The 26224-nt window shown below is 41.4% G+C and overlaps 3 protein-coding genes across 4 annotated transcripts in view; 1 reads left to right on the forward strand and 2 right to left on the reverse strand.

Annotated features, from left to right (window-relative positions):
- plppr1 (phospholipid phosphatase related 1) overlaps positions 1–199 on the reverse strand; it is an 88517-nt gene extending 88318 nt beyond the window's left edge. The window contains exon 1 of the mRNA XM_080755857.1: positions 102–199. The gene's annotated coding sequence lies outside the window, so the exon portion shown is untranslated. The remainder of the gene's footprint in view (positions 1–101) is intronic.
- A 7385-nt stretch (positions 200–7584) lies between these two features.
- tmem267 (transmembrane protein 267) lies at positions 7585–13493 on the forward strand. 2 transcript variants are annotated; one of them, XM_080756122.1, is made up of 3 exons: positions 7585–7698; positions 10770–11241; positions 12132–13493. In XM_080756122.1, exons 2-3 carry the CDS (start codon positions 10831–10833, stop codon positions 12465–12467), a joined length of 747 nt encoding a protein of 248 aa, XP_080612248.1. In that variant the 5' UTR covers positions 7585–7698; positions 10770–10830; the 3' UTR covers positions 12468–13493. The 2 variants fall into 2 exon arrangements, with proteins under 2 accessions (XP_080612248.1, XP_080612249.1); XM_080756123.1 differs by lacking the exon at positions 7585–7698 and having other exon boundaries at positions 10675–11241.
- Positions 13494–21847: 8354 nt separating this feature from the next.
- Positions 21848–26224, reverse strand: part of il11ra (interleukin 11 receptor subunit alpha) — a gene marked incomplete at its 5' end in the record, with an annotated part of 28043 nt that continues 23666 nt past the window's right edge. The window contains one exon of the mRNA XM_080755513.1: positions 21848–25993. The remainder of the gene's footprint in view (positions 25994–26224) is intronic.

A 26224-nucleotide genomic window follows, 5' to 3' on the forward strand; every position in this document is an offset into this window, starting at 1 on the left:
AATCAGGCTTTAAACAACCACCACCACCAGAGTAAATGTGTATGTGTTGCTTGTAGCAGACACATGCTGCCTATATGTGAGGATAAATAATACAAACTCACATTTGCAGAAAATAAATAATAGTCTTCTGTGTGGTCCTCATTGTCTCCTCATCTCCTCATCACTGTGTTGTTGTCGCCTCTCCTCCCCTGAAGGACAGAATGTTACAGGTCACTGAACAGCCACAACTCCAGATCCAATGACCACTCATGTATGCTTATGTTTATTCTGCACGGTAAAATCCTCAGTGTTCATTTAAACCCAAATGAGCCTGTGTTTACAATCTTACTTTAACACAGGATTTTACTGTGTATAGGCCTCCATGTCTTATTGGAGTTATATTAGTTATATTATAGAAACCATTTTATAGTGACGATGGCTAAAACTACATAGGCACACGTTCTACACATTCTATACAGCTATATATTCTTCTTTCTTTCTTGTACAGACATCTAACGTTTCTTTGACACCTTTTTATGTAGCTAAATGGAGAGAGAGAGAGAGAGAGAGAGAGAGAGAGAGACAGAGAGATGAGAGCAGAGAGAGAGGAGGTACATACTATAAGCACAGTAGGCAGTATCATGAATATGTACAATATGTGAAACTATGTTTCTATGTGTCCCTGAACAATGCAGCTCTGGCCTTTGGGAATAACCTGAATACATCAAACAGGGTTGTGGTCAGCCAGCCGAGGAAGAAGAACCACCGCGCACACGCAGACTCGTGCGCACGCACGCACGCGCGCGCGCACGTGATCATCCACCTTACTCATTTGTATTGGAACAGACAGGACAGTCAGAGAGTGATCACACCTATGAAACTATGCTTCATTCAAGATTTATTTGCAATACAACGTGAATGTTGACAGAACGTCCTTGCTCTTTTACAACAGAGGCAGGCACGCACGCACGCACGCACACACACACACACACACACACACGCACACACAAATACACGTACTGTATACATGGATGCACACATGCAAACACACTTTATCGTGTCATACGGTACACACACACACACACACACACACACACACACACACATATACACACTACACACAGCAAAGATCCACTGCTGTCCCTGGAGCAGCTACTGATACACACTATATGGGCCCTTCAGTAACATGAAAGAGGCTTATCTGTTGCTCAAGGGCACAAGGCCTAGGCTCTTCGTGGGGGGGCGGAGGGGGCTTACTGGAGTTATGGAATATTCTTTCGTCCGTTTTTTCTTTTTTTTTCTTCAGGTCATTCAACAAAATTAGATCTCATAAATCGTGCGTGATGAAAAAAATACCGTAAGACTAGATTTATGTGATGCAAGTGGTTTCATGCAACATTATGGCTACGCTTCAGATGGAAATGACGGAGCGTTGACATCAGACGTGATTTCTGTGGAGGTCATTTGTCGTTCTCCCCCCAGGCTAACGGGTTGATAATGGTTACAAATAATCTCAACCACCACCAGCCGAACAGAGCAGAACAGAGCATGTAAAGTAAACAGCAGTGATTCATGGGCATTGGTGCAAAGTTAAAGTGCATTTATTCACGTACACTGTAGTACTTAACGATGGAGTGCCGTGAGTTTTGTACTTTTTCTGTCTATGGAGTTAACATTACTCTAATAGACCTCCAGGTGTTTTGTATGTGCACTATATGGAGTTAACATTACTCTAATAGACCTCCAGGTGTTTTGTATGTGCACTATATGGAGTTAACATTACTCTAATAGACCTCCAGGTGTTTTGTATGTGCACTATATGGAGTTAACATTACTCTAATAGACCTCCAGGTGTTTTGAATGTGACTGTATGGAGTTAACATTACTCTAATAGACCTCCAGGTGTGCAGGTTATAATATTCAAAAATGTCTTCCCTGGTTTCTTTCCCGGAAAGCTGAAAGCCTTTGAGTCAAAAGGCCCAATCGAAATACACCACTTTAGTGACATCATAACCCTAACCCCTCACCCCATTATCATACATTTGAAAATAGCCGATCTACAACTCACAGTGCGATACATTGTGAGCTTGTAGATCTGCTATTTAAAAAATATTTTCAAACATTTTATACATTTGAAAAGTTGTGAATAATTAGTACTTTCTAGTTTTGGTACTTTAAGTGCATTTTGATACCAATACCTTTTGTACTCAAGTAAATTTGGAATTCCGGACTATTCCTACATTGCAATATTAATACTTTAAGTTAAGTAAAGAACGTGAGACCAGTTTTTTTCTCCCCACCACTACTACTGCATGCTGCTGTTCTGGTTGCTTGTGGGTGGCCTGACCTACAGACAGTTTTACATCAGTGATGAAGGTTGCGATGCATTCAAGCTGTCAACACCTCCGATTCCGGAGCCCAGGGTGTGAATGTCACTGGGTTTTACTGTGTGCTGTCAACACCGTCTCGACGCTCACTGTGACATGTCTGCTCAGTGGTGGGAAAAGTACTCACGTGTGTTTGTACTCAACCCATTTTGGGCAGGAACCCCTTTTGGTGTTTTAACTGCATTATATTATACTTTATCTATTGAAAAATAGCAGATCTACAAGCTCATGCTATTATTATTTTTTATCGTGAAAATGTGGTACAAATCTTTGAATATATATTCTTTCAGAGTGAGCGTTTTTAACTCAAATGTAAAATCTTTGTTTCTGGGGGAGTCGGTGGAACAACATATTTTCAGATGGGGGTCGGCGGCCAATTACATAATATTTTTGAGGGTCCTTGACATGAAAATGTCAACGACTGACATAGAGACATATGGTTTTTCAGAAAACTGTCAGGATTTAGAAGACATTTGTAGAATCCGAGTAAAAGTCACGATTTACTTAAAGGTGGAGTGCCATGATTCCCCCCCCCCCCCCCCCCCCCTATAACATGATCATCAAGTACTATGATTAGGACTAGGAAGTGTACAGAAAGTGTTAAAATAATGTTTTTATGTGGCCACACCCACCAGTATACCTGGTTTTCACCTTAGTGCCGCCCACCTGAACTTAAACATGGGTCTGGGTTAAATGAACACTGAGGATTTTACTATGGATGCTTCTGTGTTTGTGTGTCTGTGTTCTGTGACTGTCTCTGTAATGTATGCATGAATGTGCGTGTGTGCGCGTATGTTGTGTGTGTGTGTGTGTGTGTGTGTGTGTGTGTGGGCCCTGTGGTGGTGGGGGGGGGGGGGGGGGGGGGGGGCAAGGGTAGTTTTATGGTCGTGATGTGGATAACAAGGCTTTCAGGTGGGACAATAGCAGAGCATGGGAACAGACTGTCCTTCATGACCCTGCCACACACACACACACACACACACACACACACACACGACATTGATTGATATTGATGTGTTGTCTAGATTTCACAGTGCCAATGACAATCAATGTCTGTATGAATCCTATAATGCAACAATGTCTGCACATACAGAGCTCTTCTGTGTGTGTGTGTGTGTGTGTGTGTGTGTGTGTGTGTGTGTGTGTGTGTGTGTGTGTGTGTGTGTGTGTGTGTGACTGTGTGTGTGTGTGTGTGTGTGTGTGTAACCATGTGCTGGTGTGCTGCTCTCCATTTTAATGGCAATTCCTCCAGAGCCTTTCCCCATCTCCCTGTCGCCATGGTAACCGAGTGGGGTAAACGGCCACGTTTGTCTCGGGGGCCCTGGCCTTCTTTCTGCACGCACACACACACGCACACACACACACACACACACACACACACACACACACACACACACACACACACACACACACACACACACACAGCGCAACTATAAATGCAAACACGCATTAAGATGCACAAAGTAAACATGAACTCCCAAAACGCACACAAAATATGTGCATGCGCGCATGTACGCACACACGCGCACACACACACACACACACACACACACACACACACACACCAATTACCACAGTAACTCCTCCTGCTGCTGTAAGCACTGGGTTTTCTCTCCGCGTCGTTCCCTCACAGTCACCATGCACAGCCCAGCTTCAAAACAGTCATTAATTAGTATCTCCCATCTCAGGCATTATCGGGGCTTTCCCACACAGACAGTGGAGAGGGAACATTTGGGAAAGCCACAATAATGCTTGAGATAAGCAGTTCAGACGAATAACGAATAACAATCCATACTAATTATCCAAAATGTATAAATCATGGATAAGGGGTCAGGCGGGTCGGCCTTTTCGGGGAGGGGTCAGAATAAATGATGGACTTATATGGTTATTCGTCTCGGAAATGCCTCAGTGAAGTGATTCTCTGTCTGTCTGCACCGTGCCGTGTTCAGGACTCGTCTCTGGAGATCGGCAGTGGGAGCCAGTTCACATTTGACCCCCTTCTGTCTCGCTGGGCTGAGCTTCAGGATGTTCCTGCAGTGGGAAAGGTCCCGGTCTGCCTGGATCAAAGTCTGGCCAGAGCACGGAGGGCCATAGTGTTGACTCCGTCCAGCAGGTTGTTTGTTCAGGAGGCCCTCGCTGACACCAGACGGAGCTATGCTGCGGAGGGTTGAGGGGGAGTCCTGTGCCAGGAAGATAATTATATGCAAATCCTCCAAGACCAACAGCCTGGGTATAAAGTCTCACCCTTGCATGCCGAAACTGTTGCTCTGCATGATCACCATGCACGGCTTCAGCGCTGAGTGAGCATGTGTGACACCCGGGATTCGAACTCGGGCCTCCCGCGTGAAAGTCCAACATCTTAAGCACTAGACCAAAGGGATATATCCCTCTGGATCAGGGGAGATATTAGACTTTTGAGGCCATCAGGCAGAGACTCTGAGCCACTCTGCTACACATGCACTGTGCAGGAGAAAGGGGAACCTCTGGTGCACTGTTTCCCAGACACTGGGTTGGAGTCGGGACCCATCTTTCATACGATTAAAAAATATATATCATAATTTTAATAAATAAAATAAACAAATAATAACTTTTTCTGAAGACCCTGATTTTGCATCCTGTTCTTTGTATTCTCATTAGCAACCCTCTTCTTATGAGAGACATCCCTTTCATTCATCTCATTATGGTAGGCGTCCTGCATGCCTGCTGTGTGTTTGTGGTCTTTTATTACCCACACTGCGTGGCTAAATGGGCTTGGATACTTTCCAGGCAGGCGCTGGCAAGAAACCTTAGCTTTGGTATAATGTATACCTCCCTTCACTTCCTCTATTCATATTTTCTCCTTCCATCTCACTGCGAGACCTTTGTAATCATTCTGATCTGTAAAAAAGCAGAAAGCACAGTTATACTTTTCAGAGCGAATAATATGAAGCTGGCCTATCACACCTACAGTATCTGATCTTGTGTTTATTCTTGTATTTTTCCCAAACACTGATGGTCAAAACTAACTGAACCAACTAGGATCTGTGGGAAATAAATAAATGGGGTTGCGATCGACATAAGTCCAGGTGTCCACTAAATGTGAGAGCCCATCCACTACACACACTCTGACTTGCACATTTTCGGCTAAACTGAAAAACGGATTCAGTTCATGCTAGATGAATGCAACCAGAGCAAATTACAGAAATCATAGTTATAAAAAAATAAAAATAACAATAATATTAATGCCCTATCGCCTATCTGGTTAACACACTGAGGTCAACAACACCAGTGGTTCTCAGACTTTTAATATTAAGGACTCCGTAACACTAAGAGTGTATAAAAACCAAGTGGACTCAGAGTTACAGACCTGTAAGGATCCATTTGGAACCCCTCGAGGAACCATGGGGGTCCCCGAACCCACTTTGAGAACCACTGATCTGGCGCTCTGGTTATGCTCTCTCTCTCACACACACACACACACACACACACACACACACACACACACACACACACACACACACTAACCTGTCTCCTCGATCAGCATGATGGCTAACAAGCCAGCCTGACGTGATGAAATCTTATGTAACTGAAAATGAATTCCAGATTATTTGTGCATACAATTTGCATTGCAACTGGATCATTGTGTAGTGATAATTTACTCCCCGTCATACCATTAATTGTAGCAGGTTATGATGATTGCTTTAAACAAATGATAATCATCAGCTAATTGCCAGTAATTACTGTGCATTTGGTCTCATGTTGTGTACGGCACAAATTATGAATCTGTGTTACATGTTAAATATCAGGTGCATTATTTGCTTTTTGACTGATATGCAATGTAGAAAATAACAGATGTAGGCCTACTACATTATGAGATTACACACAGTGTGTGTAGGATATACCTACACCTGCACGCGTGCACACACACACACACACACACACACACACACACACACACACACACACACACACACACACACACACACACACACACACACACACACACACACACACACACACACACGTGAATGGCCATATTGTGTGACTGAATATTCGTGTCCATTTTGACATAAAAACATACTCTTGCCTCCTATTTCTACTGACATTGGCTGCTGCATTAGGTGATATACTGTAGGTTTGAAATGGGAGATTTGCTGTCAAAGAGCGGGTGTTACTATACTGTACCGATGGAGCCAACTGCTGGAGTTTGGCTGCCCTCTCTGTGTGTACCATTCTGCAGTTCTCCACTCATTACTGTGGAAGCATAAATAAATAAACAGTTTATGGTTGAAGAAGCAGACAAAATTTGCCAGCTGGGCAAAATTACATTGAGTGGCCTTGGGCATGGTTGGAGTGGTAGCGAAAAATGTGAAGAAACTGTGAGAAACTGTCAAGTGCATTGATTTCTCTGACATCAGTGTAGTGCTACTACAGTAGAGTAGAGTAAGATAAGACTTCTTGAACAGGAATGCAGAATCGAATTGAGTCTAAACTTGAAATCCACTGTTTAGGCTACTTTAGATTGAATTCAGATGGAAAAGGTTTGAAAATTATGTATTATTATCCATTCATAAAAAGTATACCAGCCCAACTGTTGACAATAGACACCTGATTGTAAAACACTGTGGATAAAAGTCTAATAGGACAGGTAGGAATGTGCAACGTCAGCTCATGCACCAAATGGGGATACAGTAGTAGCTATTTCCAGGTATGGCCACTTGTGCAGAAACATTCTGTTTGCTGCTGCAGAGCATTGCCATCTGCTGTTCATTGGATTTAGTGCACCATACATGGACTGTGGACATGGTTTTCTCGACCCAATGAAAAATTGCCTGTTAATTTTCCCCACAGAGATCTACAAAAATATTTAAATAAATTATTGTAAGGCTATAGAATCAAGCCATTCAGTATCCTGGACTGAGACATGAAAAAACTAAAACAAAAACGCCATTACACTGACTGACCTAATAATAATAATAGCGCCCCTCATTTCACACGAGTGCGATGTTTATAGATCGGGTTGCTTGTTCCTCTCGCAAAGTCTGGCAACGCTGTGCCCATGATCGAACCAGAGTAATCTAGTAAGAGTGGTGAGTGGCGACACTATTGACTCCCATTGTAACAATGGAATGCGGAAGTGCTCATTCTATCTCAATGGAATAGTTCCAATGTTTGGAACTTTGCGGCGAGATCAAAGCGTATCGCCACTCTCTTACTAAGATTACTCTGGATCGAACGAGCGTCATGGAGCACGGCGCATGCGCGTCGTCCAGCGCGTCCCTTCTTATCTAAGTTCCTTGTCTGGAATAGAAGAAAGCACAGGAGACTTTACTGTACAATATCATACAATGGGGTGAGTAGCGACTAGCGACTATTAACGCACGAACCATTGACAACATCTGCATTGTGAAAACACCCGATGACTAAATGAAATGGCCAAACTGCATACGTTGTTGTTGCAAATACCAAACCGTCGCGTGTTATTATGGAGGAGGAAGGAGGGAGGGTTAAAGCGATGCTAAACATGACAGCTGCACTCCGCCTACACACACACACACACACACACAAAGCATCCTTCACGTCTTCATTGCGCCTGTATGCTAGCGCTCATAACGATAGTGTATCAAGGACGCGTAAACAACAAAAAAGAAAAGGGGAAAAAAAGACAACAACGGAAAGATGCGAGAGGACAAAACGCGAGTAAAACAGGAGAAAGTAGTAGAAGTAGTAGTAGTACAGCAGGGGTATTGTTATACCTATAGCCTAAATATATCTGCACGTTTGTCGCTCTGCCGAAAATAGCCGATCTCTGTACATGTACAGTGCGTCGATGCCAGGCGTTGTGAGCTTGTAGATCGGCTATTTTCGGTAGAGAGACTGACTGTCCTCAGCCAGGCAGAGTCATGCTCACTTGAAGCGCCATCAAATAGAGCCTATTAGAGCGGTAGGCAATTAAGCCAAGCCAACACAGTATATAAGCTAGTATTATTTAAATGTATAGGTCACGATCATTGAAATTGGTAACTTAACTTAAAAACAGTAGTTCCACTTCTATTGTGAATATATTATGGCCCTTATAGTGAGCTTTAACCCTAGCCGCAATTTGCAACTCTAGATTTTTTTTTACAATTGGCTGAATCCAGAGTTGCAATAACCTCCATCAACTTCCTATGCATGTTTTTTGGTTTGTGATCTCCTGGTCTTAAATGACGTTAAACTCACCAACTTTGCAGCTGCAGTCCAAGCTTGAATTATCCTCTTTCAATCTGGTGTCGCTTGTTTATCATAAAAGTCCCCCGTAGAGATGTTATGAGCTACTTTCTGTCCAAAATATTCCAAGAGTGACAATATCGAGCCGCCATTTTGATTTTTGCAACGTGCCGTAAAACAAGATGTGAGGGGGAGTGCTTGTTTAATAGCGTCCCTCCCTCCCTAGGGCGCCGGCCTCTTCTTTGGGTGTCTTACCTGCGCAGGTAAGATTCTATTAAACAAGCGCTCCCCCTCACATCTTGTTTTGGGCAGTCCTGTCTAGTTTAAGTGGACAGGTATCAGTGAAAAGGGAGACATCGAAGAGTTAACAGGTTCTGACATACAGTATATCCATATACTAATATTGATTACATCAGGGATCTCATTCTCCATATATGGGCTTAATTGCGACAGCAGGTCAGATTTACACATATATGATCCCTGATTTACTATCATCCCTGATGATGTCATAGTGATGTCAAGAGACCTGGGCACAATATATGACGTGACAAATTGAGTGACAAAATTGAGATTTCTCAAACGCATTAGAGCTATGGACCAGAGCTAGTATGTATGTATGTATGTATGTATTTGGTTAAAATGGGTAGGGTTTAAAAAAAGGCAAGAGTTTGCTCTGGTGCACTGGCCTAAAAGTGGGTCCTTAAAAACTGCTTCAACTTCTGAGATGTATGTATTTAAAAGGGGGGCTTTTTTTGTAAAATCCCTAGCCTACAATACCTTCATATATTTAAAAATAATTCCAAAGTAAGGTTACCAGTGAAGGGCAACATGCCTATTCACTGGGGACTATGCAAGGCAGAGGCGTCCACCCCCCTGAGTCCAAGTTAGACTAGACCGCATACCTAAACCATGGTCCGAAATAATCCTCTAAAACACATGTATGTATGTATGTATGTAGCTCTGGTCCATAGCTCTTAACGCATTAGAGCTATGGACCAGAGCTAGTATGTATGTATGTATGTATGTATGTTCTTTTAAAATGGACCAAAATAAAATGTACTACTACAAAATGTACTAATACTACTTATTAAATTGTATTATAACTATTAACTACACATTGTAGTTAACAGTGAAAGATGAAAAAATGTCTTAACAGAAAAGCGTCACAATTAACATTCATAACGCCATTTGTGGAAGACTGAAAGACGGTGTAAAGTGGGCAGCATTGGCTCATAAGGAGTTCAGATAGGTTTACATTTTGCCCCAGGCGACATTGTTTCTCAGTTGCAAGAGTGAAATCGATCAATATCAACAATATTATCCCTTGTGGGGGTGAAGACGTCTATGGTTCAGAATGAGTCGAATTCATTATGCCTGTGCCGTGTGCGAAGCCATGCCTCTCCTCTTCTGACATTGAGGATCTTGAGTCACCGTCTCGGGAGAGTCGCATCACATTACCTCTAGGCTCGTTGATTTAAACAGGGACTGCACTGCATTGTCACTGTCTTTATTTGGACACACTTCGACACGGACAGGTTTACTATGCATGTACGCTTGAGTTTCTCTCATTATGTTCCTTACACAATCGAGCAAAAGCAGTCCATTTTGTGTCCTCATATTTGACCTTTCTGAGAACCTAGGCAATGGTGGCACTACAACAATAATATGCTTAATTTATACAGCATCATGATGGTGTCTCTCGCCGAAAATAACAGAACTACAAACTCGCAATGTAGTGGGAGTGCATATTAGGTCGACCGCATTTATGTCACAGTAAGCTTAATGATGTCCAAAATCTGCGTAGATTCGATTTAAATTAATAATGACATCAGTGAACGCCATACACAACACACTGTAACATGATTCACCCTCATTCAACTTTTCATATCTCTGCTGTCTAGAAGAAACCGCCTAACTTCCAAAATGTACATTTTTCAGGAAATTGCAAAACACCCAGCTCATGTGGAGTTAGGAGGTTTTTGGCAAAGCGCTTTTTAATACTTTTAATTGATTCATAATTTTGTAACCAACACACAGACGTAAAGGGTGTTCAACAGCATTGATTCATGAAAAAAAAATCTAAAACCTCAAAAATGGAGTTAGGTGGTTTCTTCCGGACAGCAAACGACATCCCCCTCTCTCCCTCACTAACTCGATGATCTCTCTTCCTCCCAAACCGGTCACCTCACCCTCTTCATCTCCCTAATCGTCCAGTCAACCCGCCTCTTGCTGACCCTCGAACGGTGACGATTGGCCCCTCCCGCCGCCCGTCAGCATGCAAGGGTTCTACTCCAAGCTAGACTCCTCCTCCGCCCCTCTGTTAGGGGCGGGGTTCGGAGGAGCAGGGGGAGAGGCTGTCCCCGTGCCGCTCAGCCTGGCCGTGGAGACGGAGAAAGCACAGGCCCTCCTGCAGACCTTTAGCTCCGCCTCCCTCCTGGCGTCCACCGGCCTGGGGGTGTTCTGCGTGGCGGCCGACCACGCCCTCCAGCTGTCGGTCGTCGGGCATCACCTGTGGCTGAGGGCGTTGCTGGACAACGCCACGCACGGATTGGTGGGACTGTGGTCGTGGGCCATCGTGATTGGACTGAGAAAAAAGAGCGACCTGTATGAGATTCTGTTGGCCGGGCTGCTGGCCTCTCTCATAGACCTGGACCACTTCTACTTGGCTGGATCTCTGTCACTCAAGGTAAGAATATCCAACCAGATCTCTCCCTCCTATCCTTCTGTCCCTCCCACTGTTACCACAGGGACTTTGTTACAGGGTTTCTGGAACGGCTGAAGATGGAGGTCAACTCATCGCCAACATTAACCTGATTTGCTTGCTTTGTATCCCCACCTAATGGACAGACACTTGTGTGTACCGTGCACACATACATGCTCACCAAGCCCGGTGCTGCTCGCTTGTCCTCGCTATTGAGATATTTCAGGCTTTCAGGCAACAAATAAATCTTCCAAAATCTGAAATGATGCACAGTAAATTGCAGAAGTTTGCCTCCAAACAATATCTAGCAGCCAAAGCAAATACAGGTATCAGTAGCCCATACAAGTCTTTCACTTTCCACCGTGGATCAGAAATCAGGTTTACATGAGTACCGAGACACATCTTTCTCCAGTGAAACCTGATATGTCTCTTGATGTAATTATTGCAATATTATAACAAATCACTCGCTTTTGTCCAAGTAATGTTATTGATCATCTCTATAACATATTGGACCTGAGGCAAAGAACCAGACAAAGAAGAGTTACTTAAGTCTAAGACGGCTTCAACCCCTTTTGGTGTCTTAAACATGTTATAATTTAGCTATTGAAAAATAGCAGATCTACAAGCTCATAGCTTGTAGGTCTATGAGCTTGTAGGTCTGCTATTTTTGAAAAATCGTGAAAATATTTATTTCAGAAAACTGGAGGAATTAGAAGATTCTTTTTAAATTTCGAGGTCAGGCCTGTGTTACTCTTTTCAGTGTTATACAATGTTTATTCTAATGTCAAGATGAGTGATTTCTCGGTTTCTCTGTTCTTGACGTATATTGCCGTCTTCCTCACCATCACCCCCCCCCCCTCCCCCGTCCTTACCAGGCTGCTGTATCTCTGCCCCATCGACCTCCTCTCCACTGCTCCTCCCTCATCCCCCTCCTGTGCCTCTCGCTCCGCTTCCTCATGTGGCTCGGACGCCTCAAAGACGCCTGGTGCTCCCTGCCGTGGATGCTGTTCGTGGCCATGGCCACGCACCACGTGCGGGACGGCGTGCGGCACGGCCTGTGGCTGTGCCCGGTGGGCAACACGGCGCCCATCCCCTACTGGCTGTACGTGAGCACCACGGCGACCCTTCCTCACCTGTGCTCGGTGCTCATGTACCTGACGGGAACGAGGGACGTGATCTCTACCAAGCACGGGGTGGCCATTGATGTCTAAACCCTGCAGTGTATAATGTGCACGCACGCACGCACGCACGCACGCACACACACGCACGCACGCACACTATGCTAGGCACATCTTTCTGGTAGGGGTCATGTCTGGGGCAGAAATGGACGCGACTAGTACAGTATAAAAGCATTTTAGACTGCCTGGTCAGTGGTTATTAACATGCGTTCTGATCATGGTCAGATACAAATTTTAAATCATAAAACTAATGTCTAAATGCATATTTTATGTTGTGATCGAAGGTAATTTGGAGCAGCTTGGGGGGTGCATTTTTAATGCCAGGTGAAAATGTAATCCGACATTAAAAAAAAAGAAAATCTTCCATATTTCATGAAGCGCTAATTATGGATAAGCCACAAACAGTTTTGCACAGGCTTGACCCCTGACCTGTCATGTAAGTAAGTAAGTAGGTGCGAGAAGCTTATTGTCGGTATCAGCCAGAGCGTGGGAGTCTATCCCCGTTTTGCAGTGCACTACTAGACCCCTGGGAGATGGATTGTTGAGGTGGAGTGGAACACCTACCATCAGCTCCCAGTACGTGCCGCACGACTTGCCACACCCCAAGCCGTGCTACTCATTTACAGAGTCGGCGGTGCCCGGGAATCGAACCCATGTGGTCAAGAGGCGAGTGCCCTATACTGCCTGAGCTAACCGGACACTGTCACATACCCGAGTCCTTATGATATCACCAGCTATTTCACCACACCACTCAGTCACCCTTTAACCACTGCGATCTCTCATCACTTTTAAAAGGGTCATTATTGATGTCACAGAGGTCACATATAAGAGGAGGTTAAGATGCTGTATATACTGTAGATGTTTATTTTCTATTTATTCAGCTGAATCATAAGACTTAATATAACTTTGCCTCAATGCTAAATACACTGCCTTTCCATGCTGTGCTATTTACTTGCGCAAGCAGAGCGCGCAAGTAATCGTTTCGCTTGGTCTCTTCGAAGTGAAGACAAGTTTTCTTCAACGGTAAATCTGTGCCTGGTTTGCTGGGACTAGTTACAACATTACGTCATCCTTGAGAGAGTACATGGTGTGTATATGACGTAATGTTGTAACTTGTAACTTGTAACTTGTAACAACTTTTTGGAACCAAGTAACCACAGTATACTGCTAATCAAATTACAACTACATACTCTGTATGTAGTTGTAACTAGAACAACTACATACAGTCTGTGCCTGGTTTGCTGGGACTAGTTACAAGTTACAAGTTACAACATTACGTCATATACACACCATGTACTCTCTCAAGGATGACGTAATGTTGTAACTAGTCCCAGCAAACCAGGCACAGATTTACCGTTGAAGAAAACTTGTCTTCACTTTTTGGAACCAAGTAACCACAGTATACTGCTAATCAAATTACAACTACATACTCTGTATGTAGTTGTAACTAGAACAACTACATACAGTCTGTGCCTGGTTTGCTGGGACTAGTTACAAGTTACAAGTTACAACATTACGTCATATACACACCATGTACTCTCTCAAGGATGACGTAATGTTGTAACTAGTCCCAGCAAACCAGGCACAGATTTACCGTTGAAGAAAACTTGTCTTCACTTTTTGGAACCAAGTAACCACAGTATACTGCTAATCAAATTACAACTACATACTCTGTATGTAGTTGTAACTAGAACAACTACATACAGTCTGTGCCTGGTTTGCTGGGACTAGTTACAAGTTACAAGTTACAACATTACGTCATATACACACCATGTACTCTCTCAAGGATGACGTAATGTTGTAACTAGTCCCAGCAAACCAGGCACAGATTTACCGTTGAAGAAAACTTGTCTTCACTTTTTGGAACCAAGTAACCACAGTATACTGCTAATCAAATTACAACTACATACTCTGTATCTAGTTGTAACTAGAACAACTACATACAGTCTGTGCCTGGTTTGCTGGGACTAGTTACAACATTACGTCATGTACACACCATGTACTCTCTCAAGGATGACGTAATGTTGTAACTAGTCCCAGCAAACCAGGCACAGATTTACCGTTGAAGAAAACTTGTCTTCACTTTTTGGAACCAAGTAACCACAGTATACTGCTAATCAAATTACAACTACATACTCTGTATGTAGTTGTAATGTGATTTGTAATTTGTAAATCTGTGCCTGGTCTGCTGGGATGTATATTTCAACAAATTTGAAAGTATTATTACAGAAATTGAAGTTAGAGACACATATTACTCTGATCATGATTTAGTATTAATATCACTATAGTACAAAATGAAATACATTTAAAACAATTGACAATTTACAATAAGTAATAAAATAATTATACTGTATAATATATTTTAATTCAGTTTATATACCTTTTTTTTCATCACATATCAATGATTCATTTTTCTGTAAAAAAGTAGTTAGGTAGCAAATAGTTACACGTAATGATTATACATTTCAAACGTTCCTTCACAGAGATACTGAGATGTGATACTTTCCAGCGGTCGAAAGTACTTGCGCGCTCTGCTTGCGCACTAGTAGGCCATTTATGGCCTACTAGTGTGCAACAAGCAAGTATGCACTCGGCAGAGTGCAGTTCTAGTTAGCTTCTAGAATTTAGTTGGTATTCTTGGTCTAGAGCAATTAATGATAATATTGAATGATTATAAAAGATAATTACTATTATTGTTATGACGTGTTTTTGGTATAGCCAGTTCACAAACCGCTATGGGACAGATAAGTGTAAATAAAAGAGAAAAACAAAACAAACAATATTAATATTATTATTACTATATTAATAATATTTTACATTTTGCAGGAGCATATCAATCAGATTCAATTAGAATATAGGCAGAATAGTGATATACTAATGATTTTCATACCATCTTCATAAATAAATCAGGCTTATCAGAATACTTACTATACTAGTATCATTAGAACTAGAAGTCATTCATGTGACACCAGTGAACTCTTGACTGACTACTGTACCAACCCACCTGTTCAGGGAAGGTGAGCTCTATTTAAAATGAGAAACACCCTTTCCACAGTGCAGGAAGAATACCTTGTCTTAAGAATGTGTCAGTCTACTGTATAAGTTACCATTTTGAAGTCTACCCCAAGTGCACCTACCCACTCATCTATTGAACTCAGATATGGACAATGGGGGCTTATAGTTATTATTTTACACATGGCTTAGCTTCTGTTGCGTTGGAGATAAAACATGTGGGAAGAGAGGTTTGTGTTTGTGTGAGAGAATATTAACTGGTCATATGTTTAGTAGCAGGTGGTGACTTGTTCCACAATGTGGAATTGAAATGACTTTTGCATCGTTCTACAGAGGTCAACTGGGCATGTCACATATGTCTACGTATGTCCTGCAGTCTTTAACAATACACTGAAAGTGGGCAGGAATGAATAACGGTTGAGTCAGGAAGCTAAAGTCACCAATTTCAGCACCGTCTAGCCACAACAAAGAAATCAGCAAGCTTGATCTGCTTCGTAAACTTTGTGTCGATGTTGTCCATCGTTTTTTTTGGGAAGAGAGAATTGAATTGCTGCATTATCTTTGTGTATGCCATTTGACTTCAAGTTCAACAGAGTAGTGCTCATCTACGTGCCGTTTCTCTGGTATTGACATTTTAGTGGCAGCCGCAGATGCTTGCCTTTTGCAAAATAATATTGACTTTGAAGGGACTGGAAAGATCAAAAGCTAATCTCACATGAAATTATTTACATATTGTGTAAAGTTGGTGTATTGTAATATAATTATTTAATTCTCGATTCCAGTGTCTATGGGACAAATCTGGAGAGACGAACCAAAAACACCAATCTGACATCAAACCAGATGGGTGTGATGATCTGTGATCTGTGATCTATGCATGTGGTCTTTTGAAACGTGTAGTGTTAGTGGAAACTGAAAGTTTGAGAGAATTGTGACCTAGGCCAGATTTATCAACAAAACAAAAACATGGTATTCTTAAATTTCTTACCATAGCTTGAAGTGGCTTTTGGAAAGGTACAGCATGTCTGTACCCTCAACAACCCCACACTCAACAATATATATCCTCAGTCAGACTCTGGTGATATTACTGTCACCCTTTGTTCGAGGTTGTAACTTGGAAGAACGTCTCTGTCATCAACAAATCCTTGCGAGGGAGTTTTTTGATGATGATGATGGTGGTTGTAGTGCCGATTGTTATCCAGTAGGTGTCGTCATTGAGCCGTATAGCAGTCATCCAATAATCCTGTTGTGTCACAGTGGAGTGGAGTAATTACTGGTTCTGCCTATGCCAGCCACAGAGCAGAGGGGACAATTAAACCACGTGACGAGGAGAATATTCTCATCCCACGTGCATGAGAAGAGTACTTTTGACATCTTGAATTTTTGTTCATTATCATTCCTTACTTGGAACTGGAGCGTTGTGGGCAAAGAAGATCTACTGAGCTAAAAGTCAAAGCGTTGTGGTTGCTTATTGAATTTGTTAGGGAGCAACTATAAGAGACAAATCATTGCTGAAGACGACCCATGGTGGTTTTAGTGGTTCTTTATTTGTGAGTTTTGTTGTCAGAAGGTTAGTTAGCACCACATCCTTTTCTCTCCCTGCGGTTACTTCTATCTCTCTCTGACATCACTGCCTTTAAGTGCATTTGTTATTGTAACGTAAAGAATAATATTGTGTCTAAACAATTTTATGAATACATTTCGAAATATTGACTAGTTTTTACTGGGGTTCCGGCATCTAGGACTGGAAGGGATTAGGAGTTCTTGAAAAGGTTGGCACATAAATTGCATGTGCAAACGTACAAAAGAAAAAAATGCAAATTCTTATTTATGTATTTATTGTAATGGGTAGAAAACCCTGAACTCTGTTTCTGTAGTTGGTGATATGTTAACTGTGTGTTGTAACCTAAAAGAACAAGAAATGATCTGCAGCCATGTCAAGTGCAGATAGAATGTATTTTTCATTTAGTCTGGTTTTAGACATTTTATCTGCATTTGTTCATGCAGGCCTTCTCTTCTCTTATAGGGTTACTTGGTTCTTCATGGTAATGTGAATAGTAGCCTATTACTTTTACAGGGTCATAGGGCCTAGTAACTCATTTGGCCCTGCCACTCATCATATTGTATTGTTACATCATTTTAGATTTATTAAAATTGTGACTGACTGTACATGTACTGACCCTGATTCACAAGGCCTGGTGTGTTGTGCTGAAGTACAACTATGGAGCAATGCATTTCCACTGTTATTTTTGTTGCTCTTGGTGAGCTATCAGAAGCCACAGGGAAAGTGTCTTCAAAACTAGTACAAACTATTCACAAATTCATATTTAGGCTGGATAAATCAGTCACTTTGGGGTTAGAATGGTATGGCACGCAATGAATACCTCCTACTGCCTCAATTAATGAATCACTGTTATCGTCAGTAACTAAGTACAGACCCACTCTAATACTGCTGCTTTGTGTTTACATGATCCTTTCTTGATGCAACGTTTATCGTTACATAGAATTATTTTGCACTTTAATTTATTTCAATCTTTGAATTTGGTTTTGTATTTGTTTAATCTAGTATTCGCTGTGTCAACCTTTTGGTTTTATTTGAAAAGTAGACAGATGGTAGACAATGATGGTTTTAAAGTTGTCTTTTTATCTCAATAAAACAAATATACACAGTACAAACCCTTGACCCATGTCTCTGTTTTAACCATTAGTATTCTGTACAACTTTAAAGTTGCAACCCTTATTACAATGAATAAAGCGTTATTTTGATCATAGAGTAGCCTATGTTAATTGAACATACAAGCACATCTGCACTGGTTGAGGTGTCGATGAAACTGAACTACTAACTGAACAAAATGCTACTATACGATAAAATGGAAATGAACTAATATGTACAATAATTAGTACGGGGGTAGCCAATGGCTGATATTACCTAGCATGTGTAGTGTTGTTAGCCCTAGAATGGTTGTGATATTACATAGATTTAATTTGCTCACTTGTACCCCATAGACCAAAACATTGTAGCTCCGTTAAACTTTGTACTCATCCTATGGTAGGCTAGTAAGGCTACTCACCTAGTAATTTGCTGCGACTTCTTCAGGGGTCAGCTACTGGCGTCAGGTTCTGGCAGAACATAGTGTAGTAGAATATCTGCTTAACACGGACCATATTTCACAACAGGTGCTTTGCCGTTATTGGTGCAGGCAGGGTACTGCCGAATGCCGATGACGTCTTTGAAGTTTTGTTTTATCCGATTCTGCAAGCTAGGTTTTGAATTTCACAGCCTTTCACCATCCACCTCCTTAACTTGACAAGTAAACTAGTCTGGATGGTGGTCTCACAACTCCACAGTGCTTCGGCACCATCAAAGCTCTAATGGCAGGATGTCACACAGTGCAGCTAGCTTTTTCTCTCCCCCTCCTCTTGGGCTGGCATTAATTTGATATCCATACAAAGTATGAATCAGGTGTTAGATGTAGGCCTCTACAGCATGACTGTCTCCGGCTCTGACACTGACTTAATCAGATGTTTGGAGCAAGGATGCATCCAGGATGTTTTGAATTAGTTCTGCGCCTCTCTGAAGTGGATGTAGCTGAGAATAAGATTGTGTTCTGCACACTCGGTCTGGTGGAGAACCCCCTGGAGTTGACGTTTCCTTCTAATCTACACCGTCTTTCACAGCAGTGCTGCCTCATGTTTCGTAATCCTGTCTATAGTTCTGGGTATTGAAGTCCCCCCAGAAGGATGATTTAGTCATCTGTTGCGATGCCCGACAGTCCAGACAGGGTGTCGTCTAGACATGGCACAGAGCGATTCCATGTGGTTGCTGTCCAGCTTTAGTTGAAGTGTTATGAGGTGCCCTGGGGCACTTCAGCAAGCTGGCAGAGCAGGTTGTTTTCCTTTTTTTGTCCACAGTATGACTTTAACTCCCAATTAATCAGTTTGTGTCTCTACAGAAAGTCTATAATACAAGTTTCAAGAGAAGATACTCTTCTCCTAGTGTGGTGATAGTAGTGATTGCTATAGTTTTTGTTCAGTAACGGCAGTCTCCCCGTCTCTCCAGCTCCTTGGTAAACAAGTGCATTCACAGGCCAGGATACCAATTTCATCCAATCAGGAGAGAACCAGGTTGTAGCCAACCCCTTGTATTCCAAGTTCACGCACACAATCTTTGCTGTGTCCAGATTGATTGTGAAGCTCACCAGGACAGGATGTACACCCGCGCCACCCCTTCACGTGGCCTGGAAGGAAGTACAGCTTCCGTTGCCCAGGGTTACCGAGGGGGCGAGGGCGTTTAGTCCTTTCATCTCCTGCTGTATACTCGTTGATTGTCATCACCTTGTCTCTCCTCGTCACTGCATTTTGTCTCCTTTCATTTAAATTGCTCCTCTAGCTGCTTTCATCCGTTTCCTAACCAATGAGAGGAACCACTTCACCACTGAAGCACAGAATCAAAATGACTTCATTATCCAAAAATAGATCAAGATATTGGGAAATGTATCTGCTTCTAGGAACTAGGCTAGGTTTAACGCACACGCATGCATGCACACACACAATACTGCTGACCAGCTGTGACTGCTTGTTTGTAGTTTCTACGAGGCTGTTAATCGCTTCTTCTCCACCATGAATTCCTTAATCACCTCTCATCTCAGCATCACCTTCGGCTCCTACTGTCCAAGCTCCTCTTTTTACGCATCTATTTGATCTCCCCACATGCTCTCTCCTCTGTCTTACGTCATTAGTTCATTCACATCCTTCACCTGACAGAAAAGATGATGGGTAGAGAGAGAGACAGTTTGATTAATGTGTGCATCACGGTGGGTGATGATCAGAATGCCTGTTGACACACATTTACGTCATATTTGGCGGACATTAGACCTGATTTCTCCTTTCATTAACGATGGCATATATGAGACGTGTGGGGACAAGATCACGTAAAGTTTCCCTTCATTGTCAATGGCATTTAATGTTTGTGTTGCAGACATTTGTTGTGGGGACAAAAGCTGTATATAGGAGGCCCTAAAAAATAAATAGCAGGGGAGAGACAATTATTTCTATAATGCATGCTTTTCTAAAACCTACTGTATTCAAAGGACCATACAGGTACCAGTTTTACATTATCAACATGGGCGATATATACATATCTTTTTTTAGATAATGTTTAGATACAGTTTGTGTCCAATAGTTACAGAATCTACCTGGAAATGTTTGTCAATGTTAAAAAAAGAAGAAAAAAAAAACTTGAAGCTAAAACTCAAGTTTGAAGAGCAGCACTTGCAATTCTTTCCCCCAGGCATATTGATATGTTAATGTCCTAATTTGAATGTATTACATGTATTACAGACTTTCAAGAGGGTGAATTGCCTATACGTATACCCTGTAGCCACTTTAAAGTCACCTAGAGTGGTTTGTTTTCCACGCCGTGAGTGGTAGTGAACAACATGAAATGTATGCTAATGCCTAGCCTACTAATGTAGCCTAAACGATGGGGCAATAATGTCTGCTAATGGTACAGTCATTTGTACTTTTTACTGATTTTGAGATATTGCTTACTGGCTCACAGTTAATAGAGTAACTCGGAATTATTTAATAATTCGTTTTTTTTTAATTGTTAGAAAATAGCCTATCTACAACTACAAGCTCACAGTGCATCACATCATGACACATTGTGAGCCTGTAAGTATAAAATAGAGCTTAAGACGTTAAGCACGTTTTAAGTCTCTTCAAGTTGATTATGATACGGTCCTGAAATCAATGAAATTAAAAGACTTGGTTGAAAATCCTAATCTTGTTCAGAAAATAGTTGTCAGTAATGTCAAGTACACCATTAGTCATAGACAGTCAATGATCACAATCGTATTTTTGTTTTGTTTTGAACTACCGCAAGCCAGAATCTGATCCACTCGGATAGGGATTAAAGGTTTTGAACTCTTGGGCCCAGAAAACCGAATTACCATCCAGTTAGCTACTGTATGACGTGATGAAAATAATATAACGTTCGTATATAAAACTTGCATGGTAGTTCAGGTTATGATCAGACTTTTGTCACATCTTGTTAGCAATAGGTTCCTTGTGAGTACTGCTCAATGTTGTACAGGTGCTATGACAAGGTAGCATTTAACTCAGAACAAAATAAGTTGACGTCTTTTCCCTGTCTCAAACACAGACCTGATTTGAAAGTGACTTTGTTTTAGTTTTTTCAAATGGCCACCTGTATGCTATTACAAATTGCTGTTGGCCAGGGCCACTTTATTTATTGTCAGCCCAAAAAGATAGGCTTTGAACAAAATTCTGCGTCAACACTGAACAAACTATGCAACCAGTCTTATTTACAGCCTGCTAGAATAAAATTGAATATTTCATAGCATAATACAGTATTTCTTACAAAAGGAGACATTTAGAACACGTAAACATCAACATTTTTAAGAAGAATACTAAATAAATTCATAGATTTGACTGATGATCTGAACACATTATCACAAAAAGCAGCTTGTAAAGCGTATTTCCAATGAACTGAGCTTTCAAATCTAATGGGTTTGGCTGACAAATGGAAAGCAGAATTGTAGGTTTTTAATGGTACCACTGACAAAAGAGCAGTTATCTTATTATGTCACACTAAAATGACCATACCGGTGTCAATACATGCCATTCTCCATTCACACAGCTTTAGCCATATATCATACATCATTTTCCAATGAATGAGTTTTTTTTATTTTAGACTTTTATGTTTCCATTTTTGGACCCAAATGTAAAAACATTACCAAACTTACCTGAATAATCAATTCACAGCTGGCCAAATGGTTAATGAGTCATGGACAATTGAATTAAAAAAAAATATATCTATTCTTCAGGGACAAATTTTGGCTAGAGTTTTCAAGTCAAAAACACAAAATGTAATAACATAATTTGACAAATTATCACCAACAAATAAAGCAATTTTGCTGTCCTACACTGCAGTACAGCATTAGGCACAGCTAAACATACAACATACGACACCACCGGTATGGTCCTTTAAGGCAAGACTGCTTATTGGCAGTCTCTTATAGGACAATTATGTCAGGCGCCACAAAGAGACAAACACTGACTTTTGATTGCATTTCAGCAACAGAGACATGGAAACGGACTGATGCATTGGAAAGGCATGCTAAATCAGTACACGATGTGATAAAGGAACGATAATTCAATAGCAATGGCTGTGTCCATGCTAGCTGTAACTGAATTCAATTAGCTAACCAACCTACGTATCTGATTATAGGCAGGCTGTTGCTCTCAACTGCTTATACAGAAAATCAATTTTCCCTATCTTTTCGATGCATCATCTTCGAATGAATTTCATATGGACCAAATATCCGTATTGCTTTGTATTGGTCTTTCTTTGTAAATGCTACCACATTACACTGTGCTGAGTAAGAGGCCAACTCCAGGGTTCGTCCCACAACCCGCCGTGCAGAAAGATTAGAATGAGAATAAAGCGAGTTGGATGAAGACAAAGTCATCAAACACATTGTCATTTACAGTAACCAAACAGCAACAGAGCTTCATATAACTGGGAAAGAGACGGATGAACACAAACACATACATAGTGTCACATCTTCACAGGAATGATTCAGACTTAAGTCACTGGGCCAAAAAGGGGCGTTCAACTGAGATCTCTAATCAGCCTCCCATGAGGTTTTTGTATTTCCAGACATTTCTAGAATTCTCCAAAATGAAAGTAATGTGTCAATAGCATTGCAGTCTGAAATCAATATATATTTTTTACAGTTGCATCAACAGCTTAATCTATGAAAAGAAAATTAATGTGTTGTTCCTGTCATCTTTTTTTTTCTTCTTCTTTCAGAACGGATTGACACATGTTGATGACAAGTCAAAAGTTCAATTCGAAACGTTGAGGGAATTCTACAAAATATTTTGCCAATTTTGCTAATCCTATACAATCATAAGCCTGAACATTTCAGGCAGAAACATGAATCAAATATCCCAGGACTAAGTTCAACACATACCTGTGAAAACTAACCAAAGAATCATATATATGAGTATTTTTTTTTCTCTACATATAAACATCACTGATAGTAAAATGTATCTCATAAGGATTAATATACAATAATATACAAAAGAAAGCTTCAACTGGATCCATGCATAATATGTAGAACTAGCTTGAAAGAACATACAGTTGTCAAACCAGTGAAACGTTTGACTAGATGCACCTTTTGTTTCTGAAACAAACTACACAGTCAGTCAGTCAATCAATCGATCAATCAATAAATCAATCAATCGGTGATAACTACACAGCTTTGGATCATAGAACATAACCACAAAAACAACGGACGAGAAAAAAGAAAGAAAACAAAATTACAATGCATGTTTTCACAAAATGCTAAAATGAAGTTAGGGTAAAGACCTCTTCTTTAAAAAAGGAAATATTGTGAAATTTTCCCTGAATGATGACCCATTGCAATATTTGCAGCTGCACACAAAAGCTTTGAAATCAATTTCTTTCCTGTCTCTGTGAATCTTCTTCCAACCTACTCAAGGTATGCGTGAATTCCAATAGCAAAGCATGTCGTTCTAAAATTAAATTAAACTTTAGGTTATTCCCAACTTCAACTGCGTGATCCAATAGCAAAGCATGGCGTTCTACAATTAAATTAACTTTTTGGTTAACTTCAACTGCATTTTGTGGAAAAACGTAGACTGCATCGTGCAATAATATGCAACAGGTCCATCAAGCAGAATAGTTCTTAAACTCTGTTCAGTGGATCGGATCTATAACTTGGAACTATGATATAAACTATTGGATCACCTCCAGTTCCTTTTTTTTGTTATGTGTGTTATCGGGCGTGTTCAGGGTGGTATGGCCGTAAGAGACAGCAGAGGTGGCCGGAACGGCTTATGTACACAGCAGATGGCTTTGGCCAATGTATTTCATGAAAAAGCTTACGGCACCTGGTATTCCAGGTGTGTAACCGTGTGTTAACAACTAAGCTGTTTGGTAACTGTGAAGATGATCAAATAAACTAAACTAAAAGTTTTGTGATTTCTGCGTCCCGATTTCTGAAAGAGTGTAGGAGTCTAACTGATTTACATAAAACCCAGGTTTAACACTGGAATTTCTGATTGTGTTTAAAAAAAATGCTCAGACCACTTTCAGAATAATAAAAAGTAAAAACGTAATATCCATCTATGGTTGAATGTCTTAATAGTCATAGTGCTGGTGCTATGTGAAAGGCCAAATAACTCACTTGTATCTCTTTTCAGTATTTCTCTCTCTCTCATTCCTCTGTGTGATACTGCCATCCGGATACAATGGATGGGTGGATGGATAAACAGAGAGGAAACAAAGACAACGGAAATAAACAGAAAACATGAGACAAAAGACCAACGTGTAATGAACGGACTTGAGAAAATATACATACATTTAACGGGTCTCTTCAAACCCAAAAGTAACAAGCCACCCGCCTCCCCGCCCAACATGCCCTATGTCCCGCCCACTTGTTTCGGTGATTGACAGCAGCCTCAGCCTATAACAGGCCACTTCATGCCTCTCTCTCCGGAGGCCGTAATGCCCCAGGGTTGCTTTGGCGACGGACTGACGGACAGGTAGAGACTAGCAAAAGTTCTATTTCCTTCACAGCATTGTGTTGGCCGGTCGGTCAGTCATTTAAATAATGGATACACACAGTTTATCCATTTTTTTCTCACAAAAGTTTGCAAAACAAAAACAAAAAAAACAGAAATGAAAAGAAAATAATGTATAATTGAATCTGAAAAACAAAAGATAAAAAAAAAATGTATAAGAAAAAGCTCCATAGCAAAAAACAACCCCCCCCCCCCCCTATATAAAACAAAAAAACAAAAGGGTGATTCAGAGGAAAACCGTACAAACACTTCTGGGCGAGGGTCAGACAAAGGGAGAGAGGCAAGTTGTTGTTTATGTCCATGAAAATCCCTCTATTTACTATATTAAGTCTTATTTTTGCATTAAAAAAAACTCCGCCTCTCCTGCTGTTTGGCATCAATATTTCCTGTCATGTTTCTAGTCCAAAGTTGAACACTTGACCAGCTTGCCACCATGTATGCACGGGGCAAGGTGGAGCTCTCAGTCCCCCTGAAACGGCACAGAGGAAGCTCACCAGTCAAGCTTGGGTAACGTAGTTGGCAAAGGATGATCCCAGAGCTGCATCGAGTTCGCCTGAGAAAACTGACTGTTAGCGTTTCAGAATCACCACCTCCCACATTGTGTTTTGCGGGAACAGTCAGGTGAAGTCTGCCGGTGCAGTGTGGGTAATGCAGTTTTGTAGTTTTCTTTTTGTTGTTGCTCTGTAGTACAACCCAGCAAACGGTGACAACTGCAAAGCGTACATCACGTTCAGTGTTTGTAATTGCTAACCTTGACTCTGCACCGTTCTGTTCATGGGGATGGAGTCTGAGCGTTGCGCTGCGGTTAGGACGGTCAGCGAGGGTCGCTGCAGTGGTGACGGCCGGAAGGGAGGCTGGTCCTGTTGAGAAGCCCTACAACGGGCTGACGAGAGCAGAGGACGCTCCACAGTGACCTGAGAGACCAGAGCAGGGTTCACCCGTTTAGACCCCATTCTACAACATGTCGTCTAAATCATGACAGTTTTCAGAAAAGCCTATATTTCTGTGTTAGTGGTTCTCAAAGTTTTTCCATGTCAAGGAAAAACTTTTTTTCATGACACCCTGAAAACTATAGGTAATTCGCCGCCGACCCCCATCTGAAAATATATTGTTCTACTTCCAGGGACCCCCCAGAAGCAAAGATT

The sequence above is a fragment of the Protomyctophum bolini genome (genome assembly GCF_963924005.1).
Source record: "Protomyctophum bolini genome assembly, chromosome: 22".
Classification (NCBI taxonomy): Eukaryota; Metazoa; Chordata; class Actinopteri; order Myctophiformes; family Myctophidae; genus Protomyctophum; species Protomyctophum bolini.